General features: G+C 33.0%; 1 protein-coding gene across 1 annotated transcript in view; it reads left to right on the forward strand.

Annotated features, from left to right (window-relative positions):
• The window catches only part of NAV3 (neuron navigator 3), a 413,749-nt gene that overhangs the window by 334,631 nt on the left and 65,066 nt on the right, over positions 1 to 14,052 (forward strand). The window contains 3 exon segments of the mRNA XM_079142522.1: positions 3,669 to 3,710; positions 5,133 to 5,293; positions 12,101 to 12,289. Coding sequence (XP_078998648.1) covers positions 3,669 to 3,710; positions 5,133 to 5,293; positions 12,101 to 12,289 — 392 coding nt within the window.

Below are 14,052 nucleotides of genomic sequence, written 5' to 3' on the forward strand. Positions count from 1 at the left end.
TTCCATGATAACATAAGCTCCTTATGATAATTTAAACATTTTTAAAGACCAAATTTAAATGAATTCTACAATTATGCTCTAAGCAATATGTTAAATTTGTTTTATTTGTGCTTCTACATGAAAAATAGCACATGGATCACTGGGGAATCCTAGTTGAATTGGGGGGAAAAGAAGTCATTTGTCAGCCCTGCATTCTTCAAGAATATCATATACCAGTGACATTTGTGAATAGGCCTCTTAAAAATTGATCATAGTTTGAAGTATTTCCTTTGGTTTACTAATTTTTAACTTCAAATAGAGAACATAAAGAGGCATCTATGACTAACACACTTAACAGAAGGTGTCACTGTTAAACAAAATGACTCTAGAATCCCATTGACCACCTCCCAAAATTTTAAGATACTTGGATTATTCCCAGGAAAATTTCTTAAAACTGCTACTTTTTCCCTATTTGTTTCTTGGCACACATAAAGTTTTAACCAATGGTCTTGGTCACATGTCTTAATTGTGCTATTTGGAAAACACTCTGGTCACTGAAAATTTCTGATTCATTTCTCTAAAGTTTTTTACTCCAATGTGGATACTGATGTATCTCCTGCTTTCCAGACCTCCAGCCTTACTCCAAGGATAATTTTTTTAAAACATCAGTTAAAACCCTTACAAATGTATCCATTTCCCTTTAGTTTTGCTATTGTAAACAGCATCTACAACCAGTGTTTGATTTTTCATTAAAGAAGTTAGGTTTCTAATAAGATTGAAGATTCTAGTTTCATCCCTTTTAGGGTAAATGGGCATCATCACATTTCATTTATTATACTTTTAACAATTAAGTCAAATTATATTGAAAATATTTTGTAGCCAGTTTATTGAATGTATCATAGGCTATAAGTCAGATGTGGGAAATCCAAATAATAAGTTGATAACTGCAGTAAGTTGGCCATCAACCTACTTCCTCAGCATTTAGATGTTAAAAACATAAAGTCAAGTAACTCATTGTAATCTAGCAACCCTCAAATCAAAACCACTTAAGATTGGTGAGTTTTATAGCAATTAGTGAAATGCAGTTTTGACATTTTAATCTATATTTTAACCAAGTTCAATGTGAAGTTTCACTATAGAAATACACAAATATGTAGTTACTTACTCATTTTAAGAAAATTTTTTTATTCGTTGTTTAATCTTGGAAACAGGCCAGTTCTACAAATAGGAATTCCATAATGTTAAATGAACCAAATAAAGACTTTTTCCAAAATACACTGTGAACTAATTTTTAATAAATTAATGCTTTACCTTTGAGTCTTAAAAAATGCATTCACATTTATTAAGCCTTTTAAAATAAATGTGAATACCTTCATAGGTATAGTATATAAGAGATATTAATTAGTTCATTCCAGTAAATTACTGGATGAAAATAATTTTTAGTATAAAACATTCTGTATTTTCTTAGGAACAAAACTGCAAACAATCACAGTTTAACCCTTTAAAGTGTATGTAAGGAAGTTTTTGATCTGTGAAGAGTAAATTGGATGTAATTGGTGATTCTGGCTTAATTATACTTAATAGGACAGCAGCATGTTGAGAATGCTAAGAAAATCAAAGAGGCACATCTGACATAAAATGTGTTAAAGCATAAATATTTAAAGGAAATTAGAGATATAGAAGAGAGATATCTAAGTTTATGACAGAATACTTTGATATTCATATCCTATATTTATATTAAGTGAGTTTTCATACAGATTTTAATTTTAGCTTAAATTCCTCTTCCTTAAAATTGATGAAATAAATTAATAAATGAATCATAAAACACGTAGTTTTGTAGTTTTCCCTCTGTGACAATTCTAGATCACAGGTAGCCCTTGTGCCCTAGTAGTCCGTATTTATTTTGTTGTATTTTTTGAGACCTAATCAAACCTTCTAAATAATTTAAAGTGGTAACCAACTTTGCAAATTTTGGCTCATCATTGAATGTCAAATCTAACAGCCTTGCTTCAGTCTTTCTGCACAACAGCTATGGACTTGAGGCAAACAGTACCTTGATGGGAATCCCTGCTTCACTCATTGCTACTATCTCCCTGGCCCTCACTGGCATATGAGTTGGCAACCACTGAGGGTTTACAGAAAATCTACAAAATAAAATCCGTAACATCCAGATTTGAACAAAGAGTTCTACTCAAAGCTTTAAATTACTTTGATAATTTTTTTTAAAAATTTGTTTTTTTCATTAAATTGCTTTGTGATAGATCTATAAACATCATTTTTATACAACTGTATAACAATATCAAAGAATATCTTTTTTATATTTATTTTTATAATAATTTTTAATTTATTTATGTGGTCCTGAGGATCAAACCCAGTACCTCACATGTGCTAGGCAAGTACTCTATCACTGAGCCACAACCCCAACCCAGAATGTCTATTTTTAAATCTTCCTGCAACATTAAACTTTAATTTGCACACATGAAAGAGATGATCTTTAAAATGGCTTATGACCACATAAATACTTTAGCATAATGTAGTTCATATTTGGAGATTTCTCATATTTGTTCAATATGATTCTTTTTGTTTATTTATTCATACTACTAAGAAAACGTCTATAGTCAAGATATATCCTGGAACAGGCCTCTACATGGTGTAGTAATTAACACAGGTGGAAATTCCCAACAAATAATGTTAAAGTTGTATTGAAGCCTTCAGATGCTATCTGTGACAGGGCTGATGGAGTACACATTGAAGAAAACATTTTAGCTTTGATTTTGAGTGATTAAGTAAATGTGTTTTCATTCATGTTACATCATCCCCATTATGCATATCCTATGTATTTAATTTTGATCATTTGAGGTTCTAAAAGAAAGAACAATAATTCTGCAAATTCAAATTAATTTTTCTCTTTGCTGTCCACATTTCAGAGATTATAACAGAATCCTTAGACTTGTTCCATTTTGTTGTTGGCACCCTCTTTTCCTGTGTTTTCAGACAGGCTATTTCTCATTTAATCTAGGCACATCTTTTCATCCCTTCCTATGACCAGATGAAAATAGTTTAAAAAAGAGATGATAAAATTTATAGCTATTTAAATACTTAATTGATGATTTCTAAAAGATGGTAATGCTTAACTTCATTAAAATATTTAAATAAATGATATCATAAACATTGTTTTAAGAAAATACTCATTATATAGTGTTTTTCTCTTATAAGTAAATGGGAAACACTTATACCTCTGTTTTTATTAAAAATAATTCGAAGACAGAAGATCATTTTTAAATGGTGCTTTTCATCCTCTCTGATCATTTGAACTTGTCACTTTTAAGTTCAGGCACATCTGTCTCATTGACACTTCTTGGTTCCCCTACAGGAGAAGTTAGTTGCAAAGCAAAGGGAAAGCTACCACGGCATTAAGTAAATACTATCTAGAGGGCAATCGTACTCACATATGATTTAATCTAGTAATAGTCCTGTCACCATATTACCATTGATGGTATGGTGTTGGAAAGGAACATTGGGAACAGTAGACATTTTGTCACCTTCAGTTGGTCTTTTTCAGTGAGTTAAACTTTCACATATATGTGTTACCAGTTATTTTGTGCAGTTTGGAGAATCATTTTTGTTGGTTGTATAATTTGGAAGTTTTGTTTACATTATGTCCTTAGGGGTTTTCTTTGTTTTAACAGCATGCAGCTTGACAGAAATACACTACCCAAAAAGGGACTAAGGTATATATATTTCTCTCAGCACAATTGCTGCCTTTTTCTGTTGTTATGTTAACTTTGTGTGCTGTCTCTCTTCCTCTCTATTTCTTTGTTTGCAATGTAGCACCTGACATTGAGGGTGAAATCACTTTTAATTGCGATTTTTTTCCTCTGGTCCAGAGAGTTGGTGAGATGGCCCTTAGGAAGAGGTACTAGTAGAGATTGAGGTGGTGCCTCAAAGTAATTTCAGTTTAATTACCACTATTTTGAAGTAATAAGACTTCTCAAAGCACTTGTCCCAGGCTTTGCTTTTGGTGGGCAGCAACTTTTGTAGAATTCAGAACTCACTCCTCCAAACTGAAGTGAAATGACTTCCCTAACTTCTACATCTTGGAGGCATATGCTTGCAAAACCTCAAAACCCATATAGTCTGCGGATGTGGCCAGTAATGATGAAAAGTTGAAGGATGCTGTAATTTGAATCAAAGAAAATGCATTTTCATCATCACAGGACAACTACTATAATTAAGGTATTGATTTTTATAGAATCCTTTCGATAAAACCTCAAGTCTTAATTTCTATTGTTCATAGGTTCAGGCACATTTAAATCTGAATTAATATAGTTTAAGAATCCCAAAATAATTATTCAGTTCATAACAAAAACTAAAATGAAATTTTAATTCATGGCCATATTTTATTGCACACTGTTTTCTGAGGAGGAGATATAGAATAAACTAGTAGTGGAGGTGTAGGCCTATGAGCAGTCTAAGCCTTTGGTGCTGAGAATTTAATTACTCTGGTGAAACACTGAGTACTGGCCAAACTAGGTCTTCCCCATTATGCTTTTTCTTTCAAATTTGTTAACAACAGCCAACACCTGACAATATCATATTTCAATATTTCATTCTAGAAATTTATTTTCCAATAAAGTGAGCACATTTCTCTTTCCTTCCTTTTTAATCCAGACATGATGTCAAGTGGCATTTTAACCAAATAACTGCTCCTTCCTTTTTGTTTTTTTAAACAAAAATGGACATTAGTTTGTGTCCCATTTCATGCCTTTCTGTGACCATCACTCCACTCCCTTTTGCTCATGCCTACCGCTCTCCACCACTTTTAGTCAGTGTCTTCACTCTCTCACCTCCTTCCAAGCACTGTGCTTTTGGGTTCTTCTCAGTTAACTTGGCTGTCTGCTCATTGCTTATGATTTTCAATTTCATATCTCACAGAAGCATAATTTTCTTCTCAAATGCCTTTATTTTTTTCCTGTGGGATTCAAACAGATGGTGTCAAATCATCTGGAAGAACTGAGCAATTCTAATTAGATCCAATCTGTTTGAGATTGTTGTTCAGTCTGAATAGTAAGCTCCTCTCAATTGTTCTCCTGTCCTGATATTGCCTTGCCCTTGTAGATGTGCTGAAGTGTCTTAGCTGTGCTGTTTTGCAGATATACCCCATCATCTCGGCAGGCCAACCAAGAAGAAGGCAAAGAGTGGCTGCGTTCTCATTCTACTGGAGGGCTGCAGGATACTGGCAACCAGTCACCTCTGGTCTCCCCTTCTGCCATGTCATCTTCTGCTACAGGAAAATACCACTTTTCCAACTTGGGTAAAGTGTTTTACAACATAACTGTATTTTATTCCTTTTAAGATTCGCTCTCACAGGATCCCTGATATCTCACCATAAAAAAAAAATATTTGCATGGTAATTTACTTTTCACAGACTATGTCATTTATTGTTCATGAAAAATACTTTACATGGTTAATACTGTTGTGATTTAGCAGCCTCTGCTCCCAAGGCTCAGAGAGGTCATTTGACTTGAAAACAGTCCCACTATTAATAAAGGGCAGAGGCAGGCAACTGTCCCAGAACCTGACCTCAAGCCCAAGAACATTTCCATTGTGTCTTAGAATCCTCTTTAAAACCATTAAAGCATCTCCTTATTTTTATTTAAAAGGTTAAAACTTCCTTGTTAAAAAAATTAATATTTTTATAGAGAAATAGAAAACAGTAATAAAGAGAAAAAATATATAATCACATGACTGAAAGATAACTCCTATGAACATTTTCAAAGTCAAAACTTGTCTTAAAATGCATAGAAGAATTTCTGTTAAGACAATACGTCATGAATGTTTTCAGATAAATACAGTGAAAAATAAATTACTGTCTTAGCCTTTGGGTTGCTTTGTACCTAGCATTTGTGGGAAATCTAAAGCATCCTATAAAAAGTCATAGAAAACACAGGAAAGAGTGATAAAACAGTGAAATAAGTTGAAATACACCAGTTATCATTTAATAGATCCAGTGACTTTAAAAATGAATTTCCTTTATAAAGTTGCATATGAAATAGTCTCATTGTTTTTTCTCTTTTCATTTGAAAAAGAATTCTTTCTAATTGCAGTCACATATATAGTCCACATTCTTCAATAATTTGGACTTTTCAACTTTTCAGCCCAGTAATGACTAAAGCCTGTTTTATTCCTAATGTAATTATTCCCGCTATACCAAATATGGACTTAAAATAACAATTTAAGGAAATTATTTTGGTACTGATTTCATTTGAACTAATGAATTCTTATGAATTTTTAGCAACACCAAGTTTTGCTTGCTAAATATACACAGTGAAGAGAATTTTTTTTGCCTTATAATGTCAAATGAGTACAGCTTTTATTGGTCATAGTTATAAAACATATCAAATAAAAAAACAAAAACCTAACACTTTAAAAAATTAATTGAAAAATGTTTTTGTAGGGACCTGAAAATATGAAGCAAAATCTAATTTCATGAAGTATCTGAAACAATCCCAAATCAACCAAAATGCCATAGAAGTACTAAGTACCTTATATTCCCTATTCACTTTTTCATTGATTAACATTAAATTGATTAGTTGACTCTACACCATTTTTTCCACTCTCATTATTCTGATTTAATTCATTTATTCTGTTATTTCTGAGGAAGAAATAAAAAACCTTATAACATATGCCTGAACTTTGTCTACATTTAATTAAGTATAATTCACCAAATAGTAGCTGTACAATTTAATGTGAAGTAGATTCAGAGTTTAGGTTTGAGAGAGACTCATACACAACGATGACATTTGAATCAAGGTTTCACTTACCAAAAATGTCAAATATTTATCCAGAGATGTTTATTCCAAATTGAAGTTAACATGTCACCTGAAGCCAACATTTGTAAACATGTGCTAAAATGCGATATGTAGCACACTTGAGAATCCATCTTATTACATAGTGCTCAAAGATTTGAAGCACAATATGAAATATAAATTATACTTCTACTGATAACAAGCCCTTTCTATAGAACTTTAATGTCCTGATGAGTTTAATTTGAAAACTACTGATCAAATATGTCCCTTATTTTTCATTGCTGTAAAAAACAAAAACAAGGATGTGGGTCTGCCTCTTAGCCCCTTGACTTTCAACCAGGCATCTCAGCAGCATCAGAGGGTACTGCCACGTGTCCCTATCAAATCACTCCAGGGCTTGTCTTTAGTGATACCACCCTCTTGAGTCTCCTAATACTTTCCCAACTACAATTCCTTTTCCCAAGGGGCTCATCTTAGCTCTAACATTTCACTAAAAACTCACTACTCCTCATATTTATGTATTCACAGGATTTATTCTTTAGACATTTTTCTCATCCTGAATACCATTTCTGTGTTTTCATCCACGACTTTAATTTTTACCTCTCCAATCAACATTTCTTTCACTCTCAGATCTTTTCTGAGCTTTAAAATTAAACCCCATCAGTGTCCTAGGCTACATAGCTATTTCAAACCTGTCATAAGCTCTTTTCTTCTGTTTGCCTTATTATTTCACATATCACCTTTCTTCAACTCTCCTTCAGCACAAAATCTCAGAGTAATCAACAGGTTTACTCAAAACCATACCATTCCCCCTGTTTTGTACATTTTCAGTAGACCAAAACTTATAATTTATCTTTAAAATTTTGAAAGTACTATATTCCTCTCTCTTTGGTGGCCGTACTCTTGTTGAAACACTGTTTTAACTCTAGATAATTTCAGTGGATTTCAAAATGATCTTACTGCCTCTCCTCTCCTATCTCTCAACATTTTCAGCCATTGAGATGGATGGAGGAAGACCTTCCTATTCATGTCAGTACATTCCCAAGGGCCTATCCACATTTCATAGGCATGTGTGATCAGGTGTTCCAAGATCTCTGTGGTATTATTTTATAAAGAACAATATAAGGCTAATTCTCAAAACATGAAAATAATGTTTTGATGGTATTTCCAGATCACCTGAACTTGTATTTATTGGGCAAAAAAAGTGGGCTACTATTAAAATGCAACCATAAATTAAAGTTACTTTATTATTAAATTTTTAAAACTATATAAAATTTAATTGTTGAACTTGAGTATGTATAGTATTTTCTACAGCTGCTTTTGGACATTACCTGTTTTCAATGAGATCATTATCTTTTCTGAATGATCAGTAATATGCATGATTATAAGTAACATTCAAGAGTTAGAATACACTTATTTTGAAAAACACGTTAGCATATAAAGGTTTTTAGAAATATTACTATAAAAATCATGCCTAACAAATATTAGAAATTTAAGATCACTGAAATTATGTCATTGTCAGTTGATTACTATAAGCTACAGCTAAAATAAACTATGGTTTCTGTGTAGTTCCTTACATGCTAGGTGTAACAGCATCCATCCACTCAAGAAATAATACCGGAATATAACTTATGTTAACATAGTAATTCTGGGGACAAAACTGCATTGTGAATTGTTCCCAGTTATTGTGACGTATCTCATAACCTGGCAAATGGTGATGTACCCATGAATGACAAGAATTGCTTTGATTCACTGTTCACCTTGCTGCAAGGGTTACCATGCAGAAGCATTAACATCAGCCTGTCACTTCCCAGTTCTATATATTAGATGATTCCTTTATACAGAGTGATTCTGTGCTTTTTCTCTCAAGCATCATTTCACCTTGCTTGCTTCTCTGTTCCCTCTCCATATACTCCCTTCACCCCTTTCAGAATGAACCCTTTCTTCTATATTCATGGAAATACAGAAGATCACTGTTGAGATACACATCTGGTTCAGTCACTATTATGTACATTTTCATGACACCTCCAGCTTCTGCTCTAAACTTACCAATGACAGAAACTGTGTAAATCTAGAAATACATTTGATATTCTTCCTTTAAAAGAGCACATAAAAAGGGACTGGGGATATAGCTAAGTTGGTAGAGTAGCTTGTCTCACATGCACAAGGCCCTGAGTTCAAGCCCCAGCATCACATACACACACACACACACACACAAAAAAAAAAAAAAAAAAAAAGCACATAAAAATGTCTTGAATATTCAACTACTGTTCTTAGTTGTATATCCAGATTTCATAAACTAAGTCAAAATTATAATCCATATGACAGCATTTTTCCCATTTACAACATCAGAAACACTTTGGTAAATGTTTAGTAAAGATAGGAGTGACTTAGAGATTTCTTATAAACCCATTTCACACTTCTATTCCTGTTCTCCACAAATCACCACAAATAAATACATAATTTTAATAAAAATTATGACTGCTCTACACGTTCAATTTAATTCAGGCCAGTAGCCTTCTTTTCCCTAATATATATCTACATTTATTTTTCTCTTATTTGGGAAGTTGTGTGTCTCCTGGCTTGGCGTGGATCTTAGTAGCCACTTATTCTACCTTTTTTATTTATTTATTTTATTGATGAAGAAACTGAAATGTTGATATTGGGATATTTGAAGCCCATAGAAAGTATAACCACTATACTCCCTCTACTAATTTCTGTTCCATTAATAAAAATTCTCTGTTACTTTTGTCTTCTGTTACGTAACTTTTTTGGTATATTTTACATACTAAACTTTTTACTTTTCAGCTACCTTCCCTAGTGGCCACTCTTGAAATCAGGGACCATACCATGTTTATCTTTCTATTCAAATTTAGCACCAAAACAAAATAAAATTAGCCTGCCTATGATATTACCTTAATTGAACATTCTTAAATACCATGGGTATATTTCCAATAGAAACATTATCAGAAGTCTTTGTGAATCCAATTATGCCCTTTAAAGCCTACTATAAGCCCCATTAATGTGTTACCTTGAATGAGGAAAGCATTATGTTTTCAAATGATCCAGCTATATTTCTCCTTGATATAGAAACAAAGTCAGCATATATAGAGGTAGCGGCAGATCCATGCATACAGTGCCATAATGCACAGCAGCCAAGTTATGGAACCAGCCTGTGTCCATCAATAGATGACTGGATAAAGAAAACATAAGTAATAACAAAACCATGTCATTTTCAGGAAAAATGGATGAAACTAGAGATGATCAGGTTAAGTGAAATAAGCCCAAACCAGAAAGAGAAGTTATCACGTTTCCTTTCATCTATGAAATCTGGAGGGGGAAAGACAGTATGAATACAGGAGGGAGATTATTAGTGGAGAGGAAGGGAATGGGGAGGGAGGGGGGATAAGAAGGGTAATGGGGGTGAAAATGATCAAAATGTTGTTTGCATGTGAGAATATGCCATAATGAAATCCACCATTCTGTGTAATTAATATGCACTAATGAAAAAAATGATATAATAGAAAAATTCTCAAAAATAGCATATTTTTAGAATAAAAACCATCTCATAAAATAAAGAAATGACACTTCACTTGAATACCTCTGTAATCATTTTGGTAACAACTATGTGAAGCCAAACAGTGAACAAAATGTCCTTCTAACTTCTAGATACATATATTAAAATAATGCACTTGTAGATAAGTTGAAAGCATTTATTTCACAAGATTTAATTCATATTGTATATAGTCACACAATAAAATGATTTACACTAATCCAGGTACCTTAAACATTAACATTCAAATTTTGAATGTCCTAGTATCTCTAAACCATAACCATACTGAACTGGTACTGAAGGCAAAGGAATGTACTTAAAAATAGGTTTGTTCTCTTGTTCTTTCTCTCTCCCTCCTTCTCTCCCTCTGTCTCCCTCCTTCTCCATTTCCATTCTTTTCTTTGTTCCTTCCTTACAATGTATGAAAAACTTTGCAAATACGTAGTTTCTTCTTTATTATATTTCTCACATGCACACGTAGATGTCATTCATGGTCTTGTGTTTTCTTTTACTTTAATCCATACTAGCTCTATTAGAGGACCGTTCTGTGTGACAGTCTAGTTAATGACTATGAAATATCAAGCACAGTGCCTGGAAAACAGGAGGTACACACCCCTTGAATTACTTCAGGGTACACTGCTCTAATTTTACCTTATTGTGGCAGTCATTAATTATATTAAGAAGTATAAAATTTTCTTCTGCATGAAATAAGAAAATACAGAAAGTTTTAAAATGCCAGACCAATTCCAAGGCATTGACATGCATTCCCCAAGGTTCTGAAAGGACTCTGTCGTTCCCTTCATAGCTTAAGAAGTTCAGAAGTTTCCTCAAATATCAGTAATAAATTGCTTTTCTTAAAAAATACATTTCTCAATTTTTCTGCTATAATTTTATTCCAGATTTCAAAACTGTATTTCAAATGCACCATACATTAAATCACTTACATCTTTCCTTAAATTGGTGATTCGCAACAGGCCATTGAACATAAGTTCTTAAATAAATATCTTCTATTGGCCATAAATTCTTATTTATAAGAAATAAACTTCTTAAATTATGGATTTAAGATACTTCCTTGGAAATACAACATATTTATGATTTTTGAGAGTCTCGTGGTATTTTCTTCTTAGACTCAGTAGAAATTAGTTTTCTATGATTCACTTTATGAGAGACTTACAAATACCATGTATATTACATTGCATTTCATATAAAGAAAAAGTTTATTTTATTTATCCTCCTTATAACCTAATTCTCATAATAATGGAAGTGCTAACCATGAACTTACATGAATTCAAAACTCAGAATGACTGAAGACTTTTGCCTAGAAGTACTTAAAATCTCTTTTGGGGAAATTTAGATTTTTTAAATTTTACTTTCTTTTCCATTTTGCTTTTCCCAGTTAATTGGTGGTTTTTCTCTAAAATGAAGCCTGTAGTCTCTAGAAAGACAATTTTTTCTTCATAACAGTGTGCAGAAAATTACGTTATTGTATTTCTAGCATGGGCAGTAGAGGTGAGTTGGTGATTTTATTTACTGTTGCTTGACAAACTGACATACTGCTTGCTATGAAAGTTCCAGAGGAAAAGAGGGACTCTGGCAATAGTGATAGACATTTCAGAGATAGCCTCTTGGCCTACCTTAATAGGGACACCCTATAAATGATGTTTCTCTAAGAATTGGGATGGATTCTCACTTTCTTTCAAATTTCTATTTCTGTCATTCAAGCCCTGGAGTAACAGTCTGCATATGCTTTCTTTTTCAGTGAGTCCAACCAATCTGTCTCAGTTTAACCTTCCTGGGCCCAGCATGATGCGCTCCAACAGCATCCCAGCCCAGGACTCTTCCTTCGATCTCTATGATGACTCCCAGCTTTGTGGGAGCGCCACTTCACTAGAGGAAAGGCCTCGTGCCATCAGTCATTCAGGCTCATTCAGAGACAGCATGGAAGAAGGTAAGCTTAGGGCCAGGGAGGATGAAGATAAGGATTTTATTTAACTCTGAGAGGAAAACTGTCCCATCCCTTACAGCACAAAGATCCCTGAAGAAGAAGGAAATGAGTAAGTACATCCTCATTTGGGAAACCCTAGAGCTTTAAGACTTATTCTGCAGGATCTTTTCTATATATGATGAATTTAGATATATTCCAGAATTTGTTTAGATTAATGCTTGGCTATAGAACAATTTAGAATAAATCCAATGTTCTCTTATAGAAATATGCAAAATTTTAGAGACTGTTACCCAGATGTGTCAAATATTAGAGGAAATATTTTGTTTGACATATCAGTTTACATACCATAAAAATACACAAGCCAGAAAAATTGTCATATGGACTGTAACATGTTGCTGACTTTTTTTTCTCAGAAACTTCCTCTGGTGTTAGTTTTTTTGTTTTTTTTTTTTATCATTTCATCTTAGAATTCCTGCTGTACCTATATTTGCTTTATAAGTCACATTTTTTAACCAATTGGCAATAAAATCCAGATTATCCTAACAAATGTCTTTCTAGCTATTTCATAAATACTTCCAGGGAATCTTTTAAAACTCAGTAAGCATATTGTACACATTTTCCTAAACTATATGACCTCAAATACCAAACTTAATAACATTAAAGCTGTTTTTCTTTTATTTTAAGAATGAGTTTTTAATTATCTATAAAGGAAATACATGACATACATATTATAGTGTATCAGCTAGTATTAAAGAAACCCAAACATAGAAATCCAAACTGATTACAATAAAATCAAAATGAAAGCAACCATCCTCATCTTTAATAGTTACAGATAAAAGGAAAACTTCAGTCTCGAAACATATCAGGGTTTAAACATCTAACCATCAATCTATTTATTGTTTGAATTTGGACAAGCTTCTTAACTTTATTAGTCCTAATTTCTGCTTCTATAACTTTGTCCTAGGGAGTTTCTTATTTAAAACATCTTCTTACTAAAGTTTTAGGCAGCTAGGACAGTTGACTTATATTTTTCAGGTTATCACTGTACGTTTAATATGCTGGCACTAAATCAATTGACAACATTTTCATCTTCCTTTTGGGATATTAACCAAACTACTGAGTTCACTGTGACAGTGAGTTATATATACCCTGGTGAATCTGCTGATTGCGCTGTGTAGTAGACAAACTATAATTATTCTGAAGTGTAAGGTCATCGTTTCTCCGAAATGGGTGTGTCCTTCTCTCACATGCAGGCCTCTTACAATACTTTAAAAACAATTTGCTTAGCATACAGTCGATGTCCTAGAGTGCCTCACTGACAAGTAGAGTGATGTTTGTATGCTGAGACATTCTGACCTTTAAATACTCTGAACAGCTAAAAGCCAGCCTGAGTAGGTGAGATGGATTTTTGATGCCCATGTACAAGATACTGAACTATTATTATTACTCAGTTGTGATCTAGAATTAAGGAATGATTGAACTAGAAGGAAAATATTTTATTGACATCTTGCCCAGTGCTCACACTGACAGATGAAGAAACTAAGCTATAAGGTATAAAGTCTCAGACCTACAAATAATAAGTGACAGAAAAAGAATGAAACCAGAATTTCCTAATTCATTATCCATCTTCCTTCTGATACACCAGGCTAGCACTCTTAGTTTGTAAATGAGTTATCAAAAATTGAAAGAATGTGTTTTTAAAAAGAATAATTGGTTTAAAGATTGATATTTTATTTTGCACATCTCATAGAATGGTAATATAACCC

The sequence above is a fragment of the Sciurus vulgaris genome (assembly GCF_902686455.1).
Source record: "Sciurus vulgaris genome assembly, chromosome: 5".
Taxonomy (NCBI): Eukaryota; Metazoa; Chordata; class Mammalia; order Rodentia; family Sciuridae; genus Sciurus; species Sciurus vulgaris.